At 39.3% G+C, this 24,422-nt stretch overlaps 1 protein-coding gene across 6 annotated transcripts in view; it reads left to right on the forward strand.

Annotated features, from left to right (window-relative positions):
- Nucleotides 1–22,795, forward strand: part of ASB3 (ankyrin repeat and SOCS box containing 3) — a 93,640-nt gene extending 70,845 nt beyond the window's left edge. For 5 of the 6 annotated variants that reach the window (XM_075863165.1, XM_075863160.1, XM_075863162.1 and 2 more), the window contains exons 9-10: nt 12,980–13,113; nt 22,378–22,795. In XM_075863165.1, the coding sequence (XP_075719280.1) occupies nt 12,980–13,113; nt 22,378–22,595 (352 nt within the window). In that variant the 3' untranslated portion in view covers nt 22,596–22,795. Of the gene's footprint in view, nt 1–12,979; nt 13,114–20,037; nt 20,154–22,377 lie in introns of all 6 variants that reach the window. The other variant, XR_012883259.1, reaches the window with a different exon arrangement.
- Nucleotides 22,796–24,422: the final 1,627 nt, after the last annotated feature.

The raw sequence follows: 24,422 nt of genomic DNA on the forward strand, positions 1-24,422 counted from the left end.
GAGGGGCAACATCGGACAAGCACAAACCAGTGAGCGTGTCCGAATATAACAAGTACATGGGGGGGGGGGGTGGATTTAAGCGACCAGGTTTTACAGCCCTATTTAGTAAAAAGTGGCCATTTATTTGTTACAGGTGGCCATCCACAACTCATTTGTGCTCTACAAAAAAAACAGAGGCAGAGACGCATACCTGGATTTCCAGGAAAAAATTATTGAAGGCCTCATTTTTGATGTTCAGGACACCCGAGAATGCCCCCAGTCTGAGGATGTCACGCGACTGACTGAAAGACACTTCATCAGTCGGATTCCCCCAACAGCAACCAGAAGCAACCCCCAGAAAAAGTGCCGCGTCTGCAGAAAAGACGGGCACCGCAAAGATTCCCGATATTTCTGTCCCTCGCAACCAGGCCTGTGCATTGAGCCATGTTTTAAAAAATACCACACTGTTCTGAATTATTAGATTTTAGTTAATTCGTTGAAAATATATTTGCCCTACATTACGTTTTTATTTTCCCCCTGATTTTACTCCAAGGGTGAGGGAGGGAATGGGTGGGGGGTGGATGTCATGTTTGCATATTCTCTAAAGTTCATCTGCTGGAGAGCTCCATTTGCATAAACCTGCAATTTCTTATTTTAGAAAACCCCAAAAAATAAATTCCCATTATACCCCTAGATGAATATTTTGGGATTTCTGCTTCAAGCGCAGATATTTTGGAAGTGTTATAGAAACTCTGTTGAGTTTTGTAAAACCAGCTTTGAAAAAAAGCGATTTGTGAAATAAGCTTCTTCTATCGTCCGCCCTCCTACTTCTCTATGTGATAAATAAGGCCCACATATTTGGTATCCCCATGCACAGGAGAAGTGGCAGAATGTGAAAGGAGATTGCTGGTATAAACTGACGCATTTGCTAAAAAATTGCTAATTTTATTTTGATCCATCTTATTCAAGAAAATTTCAGAAAAAAACTGGACTGTCTAAAAATATGATAAACCCCTTGAAGAAAACCTTGTGGGGTCTACTTGCGTGAATGAAGTAATTTATGGGGTGATTCTAATGTTTCAGCAGCGTTACGCCCCCAAGAAAACAGTATGCGGCTATAAAATCAAATGCAGAATTCCTGGACCAAAAAGCCTCCTTTTATGCCAAGCCCTGGCACATGCCCGCACAGTGAATAAGGCACACATATTTGGTATCCCCATGCACGGGAGAAGTGGAAGAATGTGAAAGGAGATTAATTTTGTCCGTGGTCCATACCGTGTGTGAAAAATGCTATCATAAACTGACGCAATTGCTAAATTCTTGCATTTTTTTCCAATTTTGCCCACTTTAGAGAAAAAAATAAAAATGATATATACTGACAAATGCCACTAAAACAAAGCCCTATATGTCCTTTAAAAAGAGTGTAAAATTCAAAGATGAACTTCATTCACCTGCAGAGTTATAGTCATCTAAAGAAGCGCATAGCAAAATTGTCAAATTTGCGCTGGTCATTTAGCTGTAAAACAGCCTAGTCCTTAAAGAGGCTGTCACCAGATTTTGCAACCCCTATCTGCTATTGCAGCAGATAGGCGCTGCAATGTAGATTACAGTAACGTTTTTATTTTAAAAAAAACGAGCATTTTTGGCCAAGTTATGACCATTTTTGTATTTATGCAACTGAGGCTTGCAAAAGTCCAAGTGGGCGTGTATTATGTGCGTACATCGGGGCGTTTTTACTACGTTTACTAGCTGGGCGTTCTGACGAGAAGTATCATCCACTTCTCTTCAGAACGCCCAGCTTCTGGCAGTGCAGACACAGCCGTGTTCTCGAGAGATCACGCTGTGACGTCACTCACTTCCTGCCCCAGGTCCTGCATCGTGTCGGCCACATCGGCACCAGAGGCTACAGTTGATTCTGCAGCAGCATCAGCGTTTGCAGGTAAGTAGCTACATCGACTTACCTGCAAACACCGATGCTGCTGCAGAATCAACTGTAGCCTCTGGTGCCGATGTGTCGTCACTCGTCCGACACGATGCAGGACCTGTGAGTGACGACACAGCGTGATCTCTCGAGAACACGGCTGTGTCTGCACTGCCAGAAGCTGGGCGTTCTGAAGAGAAGTGAATGATACTTCTCGTCGGAAAGCCCAGCTAGTAAAAGTAGTAAAAACGCCCCGATGTACGCACATAATACACGCCCACTTGGACTTTTACTTTAAACACGCCCACTTGGACTTTTGCAAAATGTAAAAATAAAAACGTTACTGTAATCTACATTGCAGCGCCTATCTGCTGCAATAGCAGATAGGGGTTGCAAAATCTGGTGACAGAGCCTCTTTAACCGGTTAAAGACTTTTTTTCCAGGATTTTAAATAAACAATCTTTTATTGATGGGACAACCACCCCTAACGGAGCGCTGTGGTCCCATAACTGCGATTCTCATGCGTATGCTACTGCCCCTGCCCCTTTTTTCTGGTGATTGGAAAGGTCCCAGAGGTAGTATACCCACCAATTACGTATTTAGGGTTCATAATCGTGATGGGCCATTAGTGGAAATTCCAGTAAAAAAACATTTTAAGGGTAGCATATGACAGCTGTACATGTAGTCTAGAAAAACATGACTGCTTTCTTCCAATATACAGCGTCACCCCTGTCTATGGGCTGTGTCTGGTACCACACACATTCTGTGGATAAGGGTGGCACCGGTTTTGGAAAAAAAGTCATCTTTTTCTAATCCTGGACAACAAGGGGTTATCCGGGATTTTAAACTTGCTAGTCTATCCTTAGGATATGCCATCATTGTTCGTTTGGTGGGGGTCTAACTCCTGGTGCCACCGCCGATCAGCTGTTTGAAGGTGCTGCAGCCTCTTTGTTGTTTACAGGGGTTTCATTTTTGTTTGTACTTGCACACGCCGTTCCTTTCTTAGTAGCTGTGCAAGGTATTGCAGTTCTATCCCATTCAAATAACCTTGCACAGACGCTATAAATGTAAGTGTGTGTGCAAGTACGAACAAAAATGAAATCCGTATAAACAAAGCGCCACGGCCAATTAAAAACAGTGGATTGGCGGAGGTGACGGGAGCCTCGTACCTCCACTAATCTAATATTGATGGCCTTTCCTAAGGATAGGCCATCAATTTTAAAATCCAGAATGACCCCTCTAACTAAAAGCAGAATTCCGGCGAAGATCTAATTATATTTATGTACCCAGCAGAAGTCAGAGGCAGCATAGGCACCTTGAGAAGATACAGACCCTACTGGCTGCAGCCCAGAGTAGTTGGGCTCAAAAGTAATCATTTTTTTTTCCTTCTAAATGCGGCCCCTGTTGAATGAATTACCAATTTATTCTAGAGAGTGTGATGCTAGTAATAGAAATATATTCGGGAATGATTGAGATTATGAGAATTCTATAGCAGTCAGATGTATGGTAATGGGGACCATAATTTGTTAAAATGCAGCATCCCCTATTCATGGTGTATTTGTAACCACTGTGCTTTAAAGAGTTAATTCTCTCTGCTCGGTTCCTTCGTGTGTTAGCTAAACCGGAGATCTGCAAAGAGCAGCTCTGGAGGAGTCAGCGTGAACATGTTTTACATGCATCACTCATTTATTTGAATGGGCGCCATGTAATACCACATTTCTCCTGCAGTGACCACTGCAGGAGAAGTGTGCGTTCGCATGCAGCTTCCACAGGCAATTAAAGCTGATTGATGAGGTTTTAGCTGCCTGACCCACAGTGAACTGCTGATAACCAGTAGATCCTCATTTGTAGAAGGGTTTGTTCGGATGGGACAACCCCTTTTTAATGTTTTCTTACCGTTTGTCCATAGGGTCTATATATGTATCCGACCAGTACCATAAATACTACCCAATGATTAAAACCTATGATTTCTGCCTATAAATAATGACAGTCAAATGTGTTTTACAAATTATTATTATTTTTAGAACTAGTTCTTCACAAAGTTCAACCTGTAGCACGCCCAATAATAGCAAATAGTAATAAACCCTTTAACGCTGTAATATTTTAGGCCGCCACATTTTATAAATTCAGCTCAACAATAAAATTAACACCTAATCAACTAGCAGTAGACGCGGCATTTACTTTCGATTGCACTTATTATTTTCAAGCGTGACAAAATATACACACAGAAAAATTAGAGTTTGAAGGTAGAAAGATTTACTTGCTGAAATAATTGCCTGTCACAATCCAGTCTGCAAATTAGATATTCTGAAAAGGCTTAAGACAGGCATGATATATAAAATACTTGCAAGTCAGCTGAAGCCGGTGAGGAAAAAAAAATCCCACAACAAATTAAGTGTTTCGAATGGAATACGAAATGTTTGCTAATTAAACTTAAGCTAGGGTGTTGTCATTCGGCTGTGATACAATATGACTTTCGAAAGCTATCACTTATGATTTATATCAAAGTTAAATATCTGGTGCTTACAGCAGTTTTTCCTACGATATAATTGAAGGGCACGTCTACTAACAATGAGGTGTACTGCGCAAAACACTTGTTTACACAAATCATACAGTACTTTTCACATTTCATGTGGACAACAGGACAGCTACACAGTTGCGTGGATGCAAATAAATACAACCTTCAGTTTACTTTACGGAGGTAAGAAAAAATATATATATCTTGGAATATAACACATGGATTGATTTTAGATTATTTTTTTTGGACATTTTCTTCTCTAAAGAGATTTTTAAGACCCTCTTAACCCCTTAATGACCAGCCTATTTTAGACCTTAATGACCAAGCCATTTTTTACGTTTTTCCATTGTCTCATTCAAAGAGCTATAATTTTTTTTATTTTTTAATAGAATAAAACCTGCAATTTCGCCACACTTTTTTGCGTCCTAAATTTACGCCATTTACCGTGTGGTATAAATAACACAAACTTTAGTCAGTGGGTTGTTGCGATTGCAACGATACCAAATTTATATAGATTTTGTATGTTTTACTACTTTTACACAATGAAAACATATTTTTTTTTCAAAATTATTTGTTTTTGTGTCTCCATATTTGAAGAGCCATAACTTTTTTTTATTTTTTCGCCGATGCAGTTGTATGAGGGCTTTTTTTTTGCGGGATGACTTGTAGTTTTTATCGGTACCATTTTGGAGTAGATGCGACTTTTTGATCACTTTTTATCACATTTTTTTTTTAAGGCTGGATTCAAAGAAAACAGCAATTTTTGCATGGTATTTTATTTTTTACAATGTTCACCGTGCGGGTTAAATATTGTAATAAGTTTATAGTTGGGGTCGTTACGGACGCAGCAATACCAAATATGTGTAACTTTTTTACTTTTTTGTTTTTTAACAGCAGTTTACCACATATGGGGTATTTCTGTAATCTGGAGAAGATGCTTTACAAATGTTACAAATTTCTATGTTTTTCAGAAAAAGTTGATTTTCATTTTCACAGACTAACTCCAATAAATATAGCAAAATACCTGTGGGGTCAAAATGCTAACTATACCCCTAGATACATTCCTTGAGGTGTGTAGTTTCCAAAATGGGGTCACTTTTGGAGAGTTTCCACTGTTTTGGCACCACAAGACCTCTTCAAACCGGACATGGTGCCTAAAATATATTCTAAAAAAAAAGCAAACCCCAAAATCCACTAGGTGCTCTTTTGCTTCTGAGGCCGGTGTTTCGGTCCATTAGGACACTAGGGCCACATGTGGGATATTTTTAAAAACTGCAGAACCTGGGCAATAAATATTGTGTTTCTCTGGTAAAACCTTCTTTTACAGATTTTTTTTTTTTTCCAAATGAATTTCGGCAAAAAAAGATAATGACATTTGTAAATTTCCCCTCTACTGTGCTTTATTTTCTGTGAAAATAAAGGGTTAAGAAACTTTCTGAATGCTGTTTTGAATACTTTGAGTGGTGCAGTTTTTAAAATGGGGTGATTTATTGGGGGATTCTAATATATAAGGCCCTCAAAACCACTTTAGAACTAAACTGATACCTGTAAAAATAGCCTTGAAATTTTCTTGAAAATGTGAGAAATTGCTGCTAAAGTTCTAAGCCTTGTAACGTCCTAGAAAAATGAAAGGACGTTCAAAAAACGATGCAAACATAAAGTAGACATATGGGTAATGTTAACTAGTGACTATTTTGTGTGATATTACTATCTGTTTTACAAGCAGAAACATTTAAATTTAGAAAAATCCACATTTTTGCAAATTTTCTCAATTTTGGTGTTTTTCACTAATAAATATTGAATTTATCCACCAAATTTTTCTACTATCATAAAGTACAATATGTCACGAGAAAACAATCTCCGAATTGCTTGGATAGGTAAAAGCATTCCGGAGTTATTTCCACATAAAGTGACACATGTCCGATTTGAAAAAATCGGCTGTGCCACAAGGCCAAAACAGGCTGCATCCTAAAGGGGTTAAAGAAAAACGTAAGAAAACATGTTTTGAGTACGCCAAACAGCATGTGGCAGGCTCCTCGAACACATGGAAGAATGTTCTCTGGTCAACATTGACGTTTTTGGCCATCATAAGAAACGTTTTTTGTTGCACAAACCCAACACTTCCCATAACCCCAAGAACACCATTTCCACAGTGCAGCATGATGATGGCAGCATCATACTGTGGGGATGCTTTTCTTCGGCAGGGACTTGAAAACTACTCAGGATTGAAGGAAAGATGGATGGCAGTTTATACGGGGCAATTATTGAGGAAAACCGGTTTGTCTGCCAAAGATTTGAGACTGGGACAGAGATTCACCTTCCAGCAGGACTCTGACCCTAAACATACTACTAAAGCTACACTGAAGGGGTTTAAAGAGGCTCTGTCACCAGATTTTGCAACCCCTATCTGCTATTGCAGCAGATAGGCGCTGCAATGTAGATTACAGTAACGTTTTTATTTTTAAAAAACGAGCATTTTTGGCCAAGTTATAACCATTTTCGTATTTATGCAAATGAGGCTTGCAAAAGTACAACTGGGCGTGTTGAAAAGTAAAAGTACAACTGGGCGTGTATTATGTGCGTACATCGGGGCGTGTTTACTACTTTTACTAGCTGGGTGTTGTGTATAGAAGTGTCATCCACTTCTCTTCACAACGCCCAGCTTCTGGCAGTGCAGACACAGCCGTGTTCTCCAGAGATCACGCTGTGACGTCACTCACAGGTCCTGCATCATGTCGGCACCAGAGGCTACAGATGATTCTGCAGCAGCATCGGCGTTTGCAGGTAAGTCGATGTAGCTACTTACCTGCAAATGCTGATGCTGCTTCAGAATCAACTGTAGCCTCTGGTGCCGACACGATGCAGGACCTGTGAGTGACGTCACAGATCTGCACTGCCAGAAGCTGGGCGTTCTGAAGAGAAGTGGATGATACTTCTCATCAGAAAGCCCAGCTAGTAAAAGTAGTAAACACGCCCCGATGTACGCACATAATACACGCCCAGTTGTACTTTTACTTTTCAACACGCCCAGTTGTACTTTTGCAAGCCTCATTTGCATAAATACGAAAATGGTCATAACTTGGCCAAAAATGCTCGTTTTTTAAAAATAAAAACGTTACTGTAATCTACATTGCAGCGCCTATCTGCTGCAATAGCAGATAGGGGCTGCAAAATCTGGTGACAGAGCCTCTTTAAGGTAGAAATTTAAATGTCTTGGAATGGTATAGCCAAAGCCCTGACCTCAATCCAAATGAGAATCTGTGGCATGGCTTGAACAATGCTGTACACCAACACAACCCATCTAACTTGAAGGAAGAGCAGTTTTGCCTGGAAGAATGGGCAAAAATCCCAGTGTCTAGATGTGGTTCAACAAAGCATTGAATTTCAGGTGGTGAATGTCTTAGTTCTTAATTATTGTGTCACAGTAAAAAATATTTTACACCTTGAAAGTGGTAGGCATGTTGTGTAAATAAAATGGTACAAAACCACCAAAAATCCATTTAAATTTATGGTTGTGATGCAATAAAACATGAAACAAATACCGTGGGGGTGAATAATTTTGCAAGTATTGACTCAAAAAGTATGTTAATGAAGCCTGATTCGAACTTTTGCTATGCAACGGCCCTACTGTGGTGGATCTGATATATAAAGAACTAGTATTAAAATGACGCATGGAATTTCTTAATGGGGAAGTGTAGTTTTTGGTGGTTTCCCTTTTAAATTCTATAGATGTCAAAACAGAAAATTAGATAAGTTGGTAGTTCTACTACATAATATTACTTTTATAAAAGGTGAGAAATTGGTTTACATAGTTACATAGTTTGTACGGTTGAAAAAAGACACATGTCCATCAAGTTCAACCAAGGGATGGGAAAGGGGAAGTGGGATGGGAAAGGGGAAGTAAAAAAAAAATCTACACATAGGAGCTAATATTTTTTTGTTCTAGGAAATTATCTAAGCCTTTTTTAAAGCCATCTACTGTCCCTGCTGTGACAGCTCCTGCGGTAGGCTATTCCATAAATTCACCGTTCTCACAGTAAAGAAGGCTTGTCGCCTCTGCAGGTTGAACCTTTCTTTTTCCAGACGGAGGGAGTGCCCCCTTGTTTTTTGAGGGGGTTTTACATGGAACAGGATTTCACCATATTTTTTGTATGTGCCATTCATATATTTATATAAGTGAATCATGTCCCCCGTTAGTCGTCTTTTCTCAAGGCTAAATAGGTTTAGTTCTTTTAATCTTTCCTCATAACTTAGATTCTCCATGCCCCTTATTAGCTTCGTTGCTCTTCTTTGTATTTTTTCCAACTCCAGGGCATCCTTTCTATGAACTGGAGCCCAGAACTGGACTGCATATTCTAGATGAGGCCTCACTAATGCTTTGTAAAGTACATCCCTGTCCCGCGAGTCCATGCCTCTTTTGATACACGACAATATTTTGCTGGCCTTTGAAGCAGCTGATTGACACTGCATGCTGTTATTTAGTTTATGATTTACAAGTACACCCAGATCCTTCTCAACAAGTGACTCCCTCAGTGTAGCTCCCCCTAGGACATATGATGCATGCAGGTTGTTCGTACCCAGGTGCATAACTTTACATTTATCTACATTAAACTTCATTTGCCAAGTGGACGCCCAAACACTTAGTGTGTTTAAATCTGCCTGCAATTCACAAACATCTTCCATAGTCTGAACTATATTGCATAGCTTGGTGTCATCTGCAAAAATAGAAATAGTGCTATTAATCCCATCCTCTATATCATTAATAAATAAGTTCAATAATAGTGGTCCCAACACTGAACCCTGAGGTACACCACTTATAACTGGGGACCATTCAGAGTAGGAATCATTGACCACAACTCTCTGGATACGGTCCTTGAGCCAATTCTCAATCCAATTACAAACTATACTTTCTAAACCTATAGTCCTTAATTTACCCATTAGACGTCTATGGGGGACAGTGTCAAATGCCTTTGCAAAGTCCAAAAACACTATATCCACAGCGGCCCCTCTGTCTAGGCTTCTGCTTACCTCTTCATAAAAACAACTCAGGTTGGTTTGACAGCTTCTGTCCTTTGTAAAACCGTGCTGGCTGTCACTTATAATACTATTTATTGTCACATAATTCTGTATATAGTCCCTCAATAGCCCCTCAAACATTTTCCCCACAATTGATGTTAAGCTTACTGGTCTATAATTACCCGGCGAAGACCTAGACCTTTTGAAAATAGGCACCACATTTGCTCTGCGCCAGTCCCTTGGCACTATACCAGTCATGAGAGACTCTCTAAATATTATGAAGAGGGGGACAGAAATAACTGAACTAAGCTCCTTAAGAACTCTAGGGTGTAACTCATCTGGTCCCGGGGCCTTGTGTACGTTTATTTTATTTAGCTTGCACCATATCTACATTCATCCAATTCAGTATATCAACTGAAATATTAACAGCACTGGCAGCGGCTACAGCAGCTGCTCTTTCTTCTGTTGTATATACAGAGCGGAAGAACCCATTTAGTAACTCTGCCTTCTCTTGATCCCCTGTGACCAACTCCCCATTACCACTATCTAAGGGTCCTACATGTTCAGACCTTGGCTTTTTTGCATTTATATGCTTGAAGATTTTTTTAGGATTTGTTTTACTATCCTTGGCCACCTGCCTTTCATTTTGTATTTTTGCTGATTTTTATTATCTTTTTACAGATTTTATTAAGCTCTTTATATTTTACAAAAGCTACAGCTGTACCCTCAAATTTGTATTTTTTAAATGCCCTTTTTTTGTCACGTATTGCCCTTTTTACAGACATTTTTAAAAAAGGTAGTCCTATAAATAGTACTTGTAGTCCTTTTTTTTTTCCTATTCTTTTTAGAAATACCCTAAATTACAATAAAGCTATTTTATTTGTACAGTAAAACTACATTTCCGCAAATGAGAATATACCAAAATATGAGCGCAGATATGATCAGAGCCTTACATATGCGCGATATAAACATTTGGTTACTGATGTCAGATCATGTTTCACACTCTAGATATATTGACTCAAGTACCGTATGTCTCTGCACAATGAGAAGATAATTTTTCTCACTGACTGCCAATGAGAACTGATATAGGGTGGGGCACTGATTGACCAGGTGACCGAGAGATTTGTAACACCAGATCTAACATGGCTGACAGTGGTACCTGTCAGACATCTACTTCCTGTCCTTGAAATTGGTACACATATGGTAGAACTACCAAGAGAAAGACTACACACAAGGATTTAGGAGCACAGCAAATGCAATAGAAATATGTTTACTAGCTGGCTGAAGTGTAGTTGATTGACTTCCTGTTGAAGATTCTAGGTTACAGAAAAGTGTGAGTAGAATCCATTGTGGTTGAAGCACACTAACATGGGACACTATGTTTTCCAATTGGTAAGTGTCGCATCTCACCAACTACTGTGAGAAGATGGCAATGAGCAGAAAGCAACTTTTAAAGATAGAGTAAAAGTACAAAAGAGGAAAGCTATTTTCAGCTATCCGTTTGTTATGGTTTTTCCGTGTAATGTCATTTTATTACAGCAACACAAAGGTAATTAGATCTTCATGAAATAAATATGAATTTTCAGTGTAAATACACCGGACAGAAACTTATTGTCAGACCTGGCATAGTTGGTAAGAGATGGTAGCTGTGTGTGTTTATAGTCGAATAAGCTTCAGAAAGCATAAAGAATTAACAGCTCAGGCATCATCTGGAGCACAATTTCCCCAGGGTCTGAGATATCACTTTCTAGTTCATAAAAAAAAGCTGCTCTGAAGAGCTAACCACCCTGGCCCCCTCCTAGGAATTGGTGCTCGCAACGGCTCTCTTCACACTGGACTCTCTAGGGTGAAGAATGAAAAAATTGTCACTTTTAAAGAATGTGACATCTTGTAAAGATAAGCGATATATAATTTAAAAGAAATATCTTATCCAACTGATTTTAAATAGCCTTCAATCAATATTGTGTATAAAGTGTATCACATATTGTAGGAAAAGTTACAAAACAATGGGTAAAAAAATTATTATTTTTTACATTACTTTTTACGGTCTAATGGCACAGGTACCATGCCATTAGCCGTTAATTTACATGGGAAGGTGTTAACTTTTGGTTTCTTTCCCCCATATTGCGTGCCCTGATTTTGCTCTAAAAGCGCACACTTAGCCACGATACAGTCACACGCTAGGCACACAACCTTTATATTTTGGTCTGGCAGCATTGACGTTTTGCAATTATGCTAGAGCTTAAGGACACGCTGACGTAGTTCTGTAATGTTATGTTCAGCACCCACAAAGTATCCCATGTAATCCTAGCCTAAGGACCCGTAAATGACTTGACTATAGTTACCCTGAGTGTAGTCCACATTTACGTTGCTGATCAGGCTAGGACACCTTGCATCCATTTTCCTCTGAATCTTCTAACGGTCAACATGACTTTTACCCGTTCCTCATTGTTACTACCATGACGTAAAAACGGGACTTGACCAAAACTTGATATACCCCTAGGTACTGGCACCTATAGCCCTTTTGTTACTATATTGACCTGATGAGACAGGTCACTAATTCCCATAAAGAACACAACCCATTTATCTTCTGCTACGGGGATTATTGGTTACTTTGGTGTAATAGCCTCATTTACTTTAGAATTGGTGACCTGACGAATGAAAATGCTGTAAAAATTTGAGCAACCATCTCCTTTAAACATTCACCATTGACAGCAGGAACTTAGACGTGTAAAGAAACATCTATTCAGTGCTTTAGTCTGTTTTCTAGTCCCAACAAAACAATAATACAATTCCACCAATAGATTAAATACAGCAAAAGTTTGAGAAACAGTGAGACTTTGCAAAACGTACAAATATCTACGTGTTTGGAAACCCCAGTACTACTGGTTCTACGTCTTGATACAATGTGCTAAGGTTTGATAAATAGAACATACTGTAGAAGTTTCAATAAGTTTTTTGGGCTTTTAAAGCAAAGTGGACAAATTGAGTTAAATTTCTGAGGCTTGACGAAAAAAAATATTTCTCCAGGTTTGTGATTCCAAGCTCTGCCAAGCCATAATGAGTGGCTCTCAAGAGGTCCGGTCAACATCTTATGCTTCTGTAGATACCATAGATGGTTAGTTTCAAATTCTGGTCCTCCGACAATGTATAAGAAATCTCTGAATAAAAGGCAGTTGCCTAAATGAAAGGACAGATGTCACTTCTAGTTAGTGTGCAGAGCTCGTAGATATTCGCCCCAAAAGACCATAAGATGTTTTTTGGTAAAAGGTCACTTTGTATTTATTCATGAAATCTGAGCCTAGATTCTTTAAGGTTTTCCAACAAGAATTTAGACTTTGCTACCTGCTATTACTTAATGGAGTGTGGATACCCCAGAAACAAATAATGAGGTTATTCTTCATGACCCCCTTCCGTTTTCTCCATAAGTTTATCTGTCCATTCAGTATTCAATGAGAAATTGCACAGAGCCATAAAGCTGTGTTATTTCAGTGTGTATTTACAGGACGCTGTATTACATCTTGTTATAATTTTTTGTTTTGCAGGATCGGTTCTGTAAATAATGACATTGTTAATTTTACTCTGGAGTTTACTAATTGGAAGAGGCTTTCTGCAGATGTGGAGATTCTCCTGTCCACCCACGCAGAACACTTCACCTGGATTCCACACAAGCATTTCGGTAAGCAAACAACTGTCAGATGAATTCTCTGTGCCTCGGTTTATAGTGATTAGAGGGGGAAAAGCTCTTCAGGGCATTTACTGAAAACTACAACAGAGCAGGAGGATGAAATAAGATGTGTGAACTGTGTCTGTTCATGTCTACATTTTTTTTTATTTTTTATATATATTTTTTTTATCTAAAATAACAACGGTTTCTATTTTTCAAAGCAAATAAAAACATGATTTGACTGCTCAATTAACATCTATCTATCTATCCTATCTATCTATCTATCTATCTATCTATCTATCTATCTATCTATCTATCTATCTATCTATCTATCTATCTATCTATCTATCTATCTATCTATCTATCTATCTATCTATCTATCTATCTATCTATCTATCTAATCTATCTATCTATCCCCTCCAGAGCATTTATCCAGATTAGGCTCCGTCTATGCGTCATACAACGGATCACATTGACTTATAATGGAGTGTCTGACATTTTGACAGCAAGAATAGCACTGCATTCTGCGTTATTCTTGCTGTTATTTCCATGGACTAGCCAACGGAGGGGTCTTCCACGTAGATGTGAACATGGCCTTAAAGTCTATTTCTGTTCTCCCATTTCTAATGCATGGTGTTGAGTTGTCTTAACATGCAAGTCCATAATGGACTATGGCGGAGACCTATGAGATGCTGAACTTTCATCCCAAGATAGTATTGCAGATGCTATGGTTTACACATGAGGTGCAATGGATTGTCCATGGTCTGCACTATGTGGCATCAAGGTATGTGGCACTCAGCTAGTAACATAAATTCCAGATGCAATATCAAGGTGACAATAAAAATACATTGGCAGTGCACACCGGGGTAGTCTAGAGAGTGTCATTCACGTTTGACAACCAGGTTTTCTAAGAGGCTTAATTTAAAAAAACTTACAAAGTTAATTTTATCGATAATCAATTTGAGATTATATTTCTGTTTCATATCCTAAACTTTGCTCAACAGCACACAGAAAAGTCTTCCATTTACATCTGTTAACTTTAACCTTTTACTAGAAATATCACCGCTAATTAGAAAACTACTATATGGCCATATACTCACACATGTCGGATTTGTTGCAAAAATTTCTGCGACTGAATCTCGTTCCATATGTGTAAATTAGGTTGTTACGGCAGCATATGCATGGTTTTCTGCGAGACCGATTCTGATGAATGGGACAGTTGCAGAAATTTCTGCAACAAATCGGCCGCGTGTGAATATACCCTATCTTTCCTCAGTTCATGTATTCGGAACATGCCGTTGAGGATATTTAAAAGGGTATTCCCACTTATAGTATCTTCTGACATGTCAAGAGGTTACATAGATGCCTGTGCAGAAGCCAGGATTTGGTTTTGGCTGATCGATGGATGTAATGGGAGGTTTTATGTTACACAGATTTCAAAGACTTGGTATCCAAAAGCTGAAAACTCTGTTGCCAATCTACCAAATTATAACTACCTTGAGGCCTTTGTTTCAGACATTATCATACGTCTCCCCTCTTTTCTGTTTGTCCGTTATTGTTGTCCTCAAGACCAGTAAAGTATTCCTTACTCAAATAAATTACATCAAAGTACCCCCAAAACAATGACGATACTCTGTGCTGTAGTGAACTGTGGGGTACACTTACTGCACGTTGACAATCCAGTCTCTAGACGACATGGAGTGGGGACAAAGAATGGCTATTTGTCTGCTAATAAATAATCACCATAGCAGGTGTACCATAAAATGTCCTGCAGACGTTTATGATTTCAGCAGCTTATTATTTTGGTAGATAGGTGTTAACCTGGTTTATGGCTGAGGTCTAATAACCCTCCAGCCACCCTATGTTGTCAAGAGGGCAAGAGAAAGTGAGCCCAGGATTCAAAAAAATCTTTGGACCAAACCAAGGGTACAGAGAGCACAAAAAAGCCTGTAACGCCGGCGTACTCTGCCTCCTCCTGGGACCCGCAGGATCCGCGTGTGCGCTCTGGGGTGTTAAAGGGCCAGTGTGTGCATCAGGAATAGTGCCCCCAGCCTATTGCTGAACATCCAGGACTATTTAAGGAAGTTTCCTTTGTCCATGACCATTCGGTATCCTGTGGCCGCTTCCAATATTCCGGCGCAAGCCTGCTTCCAGTAATCCGGCACCAGCCTTTTTCCCCTGAGCCACGCCATTTTCAGTGTCCTTTTGGTTCTCTTGGATCAAACAGTAGTCGGGATTCAGAAGAGGGTCCATCTACCTCAGTGGTGAGGTCCCAAGCAAAGTTAAAATTGAAAGTGAGAGACTTGGGCAGCTTTTAGAATTTCTTATCTAACATTCATTTCATATTCATTAATAACCTTCCAGATCATGTAATGACAAGGCAACATTAAATTTGTATTCTGTGCTTGAAACAGACAATTAGCTTGATGATTTAAAGGGGTTATCCAGGATTTAAAAATGTATTGCCTTCAAAATTAGATAAGTGGAGGTCCAACTCTCTGCATCCCCACCAGTCAGCTTTTTGAAGTGGCAGCGGGCTCATTGTTTACATCAGGTTTCAGGCTGTTCATACTACAAAATTACAGACGTGTGCAGAGAGTCGGACCCCCAACAATCTAATATTGATGGCCTATCCTAAAGATTTTTAAACCCGGGATAACCCCTTTAAGTCTAGGGTACACAAGACAGACTAGTGCATTTCCAAGAGAGTTCCAAGTGATTTTCACATTACTCTATGGAGGAAATAAGTAATTACATTATTTTTTTGGACAATAAGACACACAGGTTTTAGACCACAGAAAGTAGGTAAAAATGATTTAATATTTAATTTCTTTTACAAAGAAAAAACTATTTGTTAAAAAAAAAAAAATTGTCCTGTTTCACCACATTCTGAGATCCATAACTTATATTTTTTCATCGACTTGAGCGGTGGGTGGGCTTATTTTTTGCGGGACGAGCTGTATTTTTTATTGCCATCATTTCTTGGTACATCCGACTTTTTTTTTTTGATCACTTTAATTTTTTTTAGCACTAAGGTGACCAAGAAACAATGATTCTGGTGTGTTCATATTTTTACGCCGTTCACCGTGTGAGTTAAATAATGGTATTTTGTAATAGTTTAGACTTTTACGGATGTGGCGACACCAATTTTTATTTTTACATTCCTTGGAGAAAAATGGGAAACGGGGTGTTTTTTTAGACCTTTTAGTATTTATTTTTTTATATTGTTTTTCCACTCCTGTAAAAAAAAATTGTTACACATTTTATTAATTCCCCTAGGGGACTTGAACCAGTGATCGTTAGATCGCTGGTACAATACACTGCAATACAAATATATTGCAGTAAATTGTCATTTTTACAAGCTTCTGCTAAGCCCTGCCAGAGGCAAGGCTTGGCAGACAGAAGGCAGACCTATGGGCCTTCATTAGGCCCCCGGGCTGTCATGACAACCATTGGCTGATCATGTTGCAGGGGGCTATTGGGCTGCCGGAGGGGGGCTGTCCTACTCCTAACTGTTCAAATGCTGCGGTCGCTATTAATCCGCTGCGTTTTAAAGGGGTTTTCCCATGAGGGACATTTATGACATATCCACAGGATATGTCATAAATGTCAGATAGATGCGAGTCCCACTTCTGGGACCCGCACCTACCTCTAGAATGGGGCCACCTAAACCCCGTTCTAGCTTTTTGTGCTCACCCTGACTCCCGGCCACTTCCTGATTACATGGTTGGGAGTTACGGAAATGGCGTAACTCGCTGAGCTATGCTGTTTCTGTAACTCCCATAGTAGTGAATGGCAGTTACGGCAGCAGCGTAGCATGCGAGCTACCCTGTTTCCGTAACTACTATTGGGTGGGGAAGGGGTTAAGGAAGCGGTCAGGGGGTCTGGCGCAGCCGGGCACCTTGACTGCCGACTATAAGATGCAAGGACTTTTTAGCAAGATTTATTCTTGCTAAAAAGTGCGTTTTATTGTCCGAAAAATACGGTACTACTTTTTTTTTTTAGAAATCCCACCATGTAGCGATTTAAACAAATAAACTATTAGAGACTCTCTTGACTGGAGCCATTTTGGAGATGTTTCAAGCTACTCAATGCATTAAGGACAGCGACTTCTGAGCGATTTAATTTGTAGTGAGCGATTTAAAAAATTCATCAATCATCCAGTACAGAGCTGAATCACAAAATCAAATGCACAAACTGAATGTCTTCTTGGACACAATGTGGGACTATTGCGTTTTACAGGAGTCCCTTTTTAATTGATCTCTTTGACCGCTCCTCCTGATTCTCTACCGATTTGCAGCTGAAAATCTGTCCAAATCAATACACTACATGTACTTTACCACTGCTTATGGTATAGTTCTGATCAGCGTGCAGTGGCTTTTCCGGTAATCAATGATCATCTTAAGAGACATAATCTTGAAATGTCTCAGAAGCCATTTACCCCTGGTGAACACACTGTAAGTAAATGATTCCAGTAAATCCAAGTGAACAGACTGCAAGACTGACAGGAAAATTCATGATGCTTTTCTGTTATGGTTCAACTCACAAATTGGTTATATGCTTTCTCTGTAGGTGACGGGCGCTCTTTAAATTTTAAACTTCTGACAACAGTCTTAAAAGTTTCGAATACTCAGGCTAAAAATAGGATGGCTAGAAAAAAAAATATTTTTTCTTTTTTTTACAGTCCAGCACTGACAGACTTTATAAATGATGATTTCCAATGTTTCCTGTCAGCACATAAAGTTAGCGAGGAGCTGAAGCTTGTATAACAAGCTTGACAATCATAAACCTCCTGGCTCCTATCAGCACACACTGTAACTGCTCAGTTTAAGACCGTCTAATACTTGCAAACATCCAGTCCAAACTTTATAAATGTATTCACACTGTAATCCTGTGGGGGGAAAATGAAGATGGAAAAATAAATATAATCCTTATGTAAAATATCTATTGAGGAGGTGATGGATGAAGCAAGAAGCTTTGAAGTTCTTTTGATGTGTATTCATCAAGCCGTGTCATGCAAGGATAGAGGTGAATGAGAAGAGTGGCACTGGTGCGTTCTCAACCACAGAAGTTGAAGATAATTGAAAGTAGCAAGATACAGGACTTGGCATTCATGTTTTTTACAATAAAAATGTTAATAGATTTACTTAAATCCCAAATTATCAATTGGACAAACCATAGTACATAAACCCGGAGCCAAGAATTATAATCTTCTCTGCCTGAAAAGAGAAATAATTATTTCCACATCCAGTTTTTATTCATAAGGAATATAACAATAGCATATAGGAAAGTTCTTGCAATCTCAAATTGGAAAAATGGGGGGCAGAAAAAAAAACCCAGATGTATTATAGATACCCAGTGTATCGGGGAACCAGAAAGTGGGCAATATGTTAGAGCTTTCACATATAATGTAAGGAGAAAAACATCCATATGGTGCTTAGGAAGTTATTGTAGAAAACTAGGTCATAATTATAGGACTAAAGGCTCATGTGCTGGGCCATATTATGGTTTCATACAAGCCTCAATTTGTACTGAGCCATAATACGGCACCCATACCAGTTATATAGGGCCATAATGTACCTCTGTATGTGTCCAAATTTTATGGCACAGTGGGGACAGTGTGCCTCCGTTCAGGCTCCATATTTAATTGCTATGTACACCTTTTGTTAGCAATTTTTTAAATTTCTTTTTTGGTACATTAATGTATTTAGTGGTTTTAAGCTACTTTTAAAATTGCTTTTATTAAATAAAACGTTTTACTTTTTAAGATACAGCTTTCTTGTATCCTGTACACAAAGAAGCTGTAATGTTCATTCTCAGCCAAATCCATCAGTTCAGGTGAGTGTGGGTCCTGCGTATCTCTGAAATACAGGACCTAGCTAATAACGATCACGTAGAAGTTCATAACTTAGATCTGATCGTTATTAGCTGGGTGATGTGTGTCAGAGACACGCAGGGCCTGCTTTCAGCCGAGCCGTCATTTCAGCTGAACGGAACGATACAGCTTCTATGTATACAGGATACATAGAAGCTGTCTCTTTTAAAGTAAAAATAATTTTTTCAAAAAATGTATTTTGAAAGTTGCTTAAAAATACTAAATACATTAATTTAATTAAAAAAATTCTTACAAAGGTGTACATAGCCTTAAAATATTTTTTTTAATGTCTATGAAAATAACTCACTCTCATTAAGTAAACCTTTAGCTGATTTCTATGCCAGTAATTTTTCGATTTGTTGTACTTGCGCACGAAAGTCATTCCAATAAGGTTAGTACAATTTGTGTTTTCCAATGGTGAGAGATGATTACCCTTCTCTTAGTAAAAATGTAAAATACGACCCTCTTCCTCCTCTTTTTGAGGTGGCAAATGGGAACATAGGCAGTTACAGTATTTCTGGAATCTCCATGTAAAATATATTTTGTATGACTTGCATACCGTAACTTTTATTCCAGCATGTTTATGGCATTGCACTGGAAGCTCAAAGTATTTTATTTAATTTTTTTTGTTAGTTTACCAAATTGGTTCCCAAGATTGAGGATTTATATGCTTTACCAGTTCTCTCTTTACACTTTTGTGAGAGCAAGTTATTTCCAATCCCTGGTCTTCACCTATTTGAAAATAATTCACTGTTTTATATGATTTAGCAGTTATAGATTTCAAAGGGATCTATGGAGGTTGGCGAGTTATTTTTGAGGGTAAACTTAAATATCTTTAATAATCAAAAAGATATGTGAGGGTACTATAACATTAGGAGTTTATGACCTGTGTAAGCCTGGATGCTAGATGTAGATTAGATAAGTTAATAAAGCAACAGCCTGAAGTGTTCTCACCATTGCCATTAATAGAAATCAAAGAGCCGGTTTGATTTATTTGTGCAAGTTATTGTATTTTATGCTTAATTTAGTCTTTTTTTCTTTATTTTTATTGTTTTCTGTAGACCGATATTAGACAAAACAGTGAGGGAAACTAGACACCCAGAGGGCTGTGTCTGTGCATATTGATTACATCTAAATTGGTGGAGAGAGTCCAAGGATCTTGTAAAGGAAGGTATAGGTAGAATACAGACCACTGTGTTTTTAGTTTAAAGAGGCTCTGTCACCAGATTTTGCAACGCCTATCTGCTATTGCAGCAGATCGGCGCTGCAATGTAGATTACAGTAACGTTTTTATTTTTTTTAAAAACGAGCATTTTTGGCCAAGTTATGACCATTTTTGTATTTATGCAAATGAGGCTTGCATAAGTACAACTGGGCGTTTTGAAAAGTAAAAGTCCAAGTGGGCGTGTATTATGTGCGTACATCGGGGCGTTTTTACTTCTTTTACTAGCTTGGCGTTCTGACGAGAAGTATCATCCACTTCTCTTCAGAACGCCCAGCTTCTGTCAGATCACGCTGTGACGTCACTTCCCCAGGTCCTGCATCGTGTCAGACGAGCGAGGACACATCGGCACCAGAGGCTACAGTTCATTCTGCAGCAGCATCGGCGTTTTCAGGTAAGTAGCTACATCGACTTACCTGCAAACGCCGATGCTGCTGCAGAATCATCTGTAGCCTCTGGTGCCGATGTGTCCTCGCTCGTCTGACACGATGCAGGACCTGGGGAAGTGACGTCACAGCGTGATCTGCCAGAAGCTGGGCGTTCTGAAGAGATGATACTTCTCGTCAGAACGCCCAGCTAGTAAAAGAAGTAAAAACGCCCCGATGTACGCACATAATACACGCCCAGTTGTACTTTTACTTTTCAACATGCCCAGTTGTACTTTTGCAAGCCTCATTTGCATAAATACAAAAATGGTCATAACTTGGCCAAAAATGCTCGTTTAAAAAAAAAATAAAAACGTTACTGTAATCTACATTGCAGCGCCGATCTGCTGCAATAGCAGATAGGGGTTGCAAAATCTGGTGACAGAGCCTCTTTAATTAAAGTGCATATACTATAAAATCCAGTCAATACAGAAATTCTTATTATCCAGCGTTTGTTTCCAGGACAGAACTGTACTATAAAGTGGAATTTCAGAAGACCGTGAGAATTAATTAGAAAATTCCTCTGATAAAATATTTAACGATTTTTTGAGCTCCTGGTTGTCTTGAACGTTTTCTACCCTGACGAAAGCCTCCATGCACCCTGGCTCCTCTTCCTGGCCACTGCTTGAGAATGGAGTGTGAAGACACATACTGGTGACATGGTACCTGTCTGTCCATCCACTTAGACTGTGCTTAAGTCTAAGGGTATGTTCACATGTACAAAAAGAAGTGGCTGAGAATTACGGGGCTGTTTTCAAGGGAGAACAGCCTCTGATTTCATGATTTTTGAAGCTGAAAATGAAGCTTTTTTTAATTTTGACTTTTTTTGCATGCTTGAAAAATAGCTGAATCTACGCAGCCAATTTTCCTAGTGAGAAATGGTAAAAGCTTCTAACAATGTCATGCTCAACATCGCTTAAAGGAAACCTGTCATCAGTTTTCAGGCTTCAAAACTGCTGACGGAGCGATATAGGGGAGGGCAGTTTAAACATATCATTTGTTTAGTTCATGCACCTTGCATCGAGAAAATAATGTTTCATTTCCCCAGCACGCCGATCACAAGTGCCACTAAGGCGGGACTTTATGTGCAAGCCCCGCTCTCTGCTCTGAGTGTAGGCTCTTGTGGTCTCCTTTTTGGCATAATGTGGCACTTGCGACTGCCGCATCAGGGGAATCAAACATAGTTTCTCGGTCACGCAACCTGCATGAATGAGAAAAAAAGGTATGTTTAAAATGCCTACCCCTCCCCTATATAACCATGTCAGCGGTTTTAAGGCCTGTTAACTGCCGACCGGTTCCCTTTAAGGAGATTTCACCATCTCCTTACCTTTTCTCCTCTGACTGCTACCTCTGCAACCCCTTTAACCAGAGTTGACACATTTCTCATCTATGCGTGCCTTATATTCTAGCCATTTGTATATTTTGCAGTGTGGATATTGTGTCTGACAGTAGACATACCATGTGTACATACAATTGGTGTCTTATTATTTTATCTCGTTTTAACTGTATGATGCCTTAAGCCTCTCCTGCAAAGCTCCTATGGCAGAGGGGCATCAGGCGTCTGGGCAGTACCATTGCCAAGGCAACCAATCTGCTGGCTGCTTCTCCCGCCATTAGATTTTAACCTCTGGTGAATTAAATATCTCAACATTGGAGTTCTCCTGTAGTTTTTTTAAAAATACATAACGAAGTTTTGTTTGCCTCTCCAACAAAGTCTGTTCTAATTTTTTTTTTTTTTGTTTCCCCATGCACAGCATCCCTCCCAACTCTGATGCATCTCTGTCGGCTAAAAATCCGCTCCCTCTTGAAAACTGAACATTTACGGTCTAATAAATACATATCTCGACTGTCCCTTCCTGTCTGCCTTCAAGATTATCTGCAGTATTCTGATGTGCTACATCTCAATGGAATTGCCAGAGAAGATGATTCTCATGAGGATAAACTGGAAAATATCTCTCAAGCAAGTGATTGATGGAAATCCGTATATCACCTTGTCTGGACATTAATACACTGCTCTAGGCTGAATTTCAATACTGAATACAGCTTGTAAATATATTTTATAAAGTGCATTCTGCACGGAAACATGTACACCTGGGATGTAAGGAACAGAAAGTATAGATGTAAATATCATGTAAAATGTGCCGTATAAATCTGCATTGTTCTTGTGTCCACCTTATTCTTGTGTCCACCTTATTCTTGTGCACAGCCTGATAGCATGGGTGTTTTGAGGCCTCTGGGTTGCTCCCTCTGCTGGAGCGGTGGCCACCATGCGGTGCTGCAACCGATAGAGTAGGGACCCACTTTGAAAGAGGTCGCCGTGAAGTGGCAAGTGGGCTTATACAGTTTGATCAAGATGTAAACAAAGAACATCATGTTCAGGTTTATAAATTATGCCTAGCGGCTCAGATCAACGTATATATTGTGGATCTGCAGTCCATGTTTAGTTTCTCACAATACTGATATTCTTGTGTCCACGTCTTATATGTTTGTAGAGACTTTAACGGGCATCAATGTATTTTACAAACATTTTAATTAAAGGGAATGTTTCATGTATTTAATTGGATGTAAGTCCGGAGTAGAGAAAGTATGTGTTCTGTTTTTTAATGCAGCTATTTTTTTATTTTTAAAAACTTTCCTGGCGCGGCCAATATTTAAGATATTCATTTTGTTCCCGTATAGACAGTGCAGCAGGGTGTGCTTGCTCTATAGCAGCTGAAATGAATGGGAGTCAATTTACAGAGAAATGCAACATTTGATATTTAGGGTTGTTTGAAAGACAAAAGAGCCTTTGCATTTTTCCCTGAGGAACAGCGCCAAAGAAAGTCTCAGAGTAACTACTCATTTTTAAACCTTTTCTCCTATTGAATGACCGGCTCCATTTAAGAGACCCGGCAACGACTCCAGGCTGACATCTCCGTGGATGGGATACATTGACTTTAACACGCGTTGAGTAGTTGTGCCTCACTGCGCAACTCAAAAAAGGGGAGCATAATTGCCGCCCCCCCCCCGAACAACCTAAGGTCCCCACTCTTGAAGCACTTCTCTTCTCTTTTTTTTTTCCTCCCTAGCTAATGGAAAAAGTCTACACCAGTCATTCATTAAAAAAAAATATATATAATTTTTTTTTAACATGAGTCTATGGCTGTGAGATGCCATTTGTCGGCAATCCGTCGCCCATAGACTCCAGTGTTATAAACCGTATACGTTTAGAATATGGTTTTTGCCTGTTGGTGCGAGATTGTATTGAGTTTGCATCATGACAAATTGCATAACTTAATTTAAAGAAAAGTAATCTAGATCTGCATGTATAGCATTCACAGAATGCTCATTTCCTGATCATTGCCCGCTTGTTCATCGGCTGATTGTTTTGTTTATGCAGCAAGAAATATTATTGTTATCGACAGCACATCTCCCTGTGTAGAAATGTACGGTGACGAGCGATCGTAGTAACAAGTGATCGTCCTCCTACTTGCTCCTTGAGAAAGTAGCAAACGAGCGCCGATCAACGAGATGTCTCGTTGATCGACACTTGTTTACACGGCCCATGTCAGGGTGTATAAGAGGACCCCTCCCATCTTATATAGGCCTCTAGCAGTACAATTCCGTGGTCCCTCAGGTTACAATATTTTCAACATACGTTGGTGTTTCCTGGGATACTGCATACAACATTCAACATATTATGCTACAGACAGTCCGGATCTGCAGCACGTCTAACGGTCTGGAAGATCTATTCAAATAGCATGGCTGTTTTACTGATAAAACCCTTGTATTACTGTTGTGCATGCGCTGATTGACTGTC

Source organism: Rhinoderma darwinii, chromosome 4 (genome assembly GCF_050947455.1).
Source record: "Rhinoderma darwinii isolate aRhiDar2 chromosome 4, aRhiDar2.hap1, whole genome shotgun sequence".
In the NCBI taxonomy this organism is placed as follows: domain Eukaryota; kingdom Metazoa; phylum Chordata; class Amphibia; order Anura; family Rhinodermatidae; genus Rhinoderma; species Rhinoderma darwinii.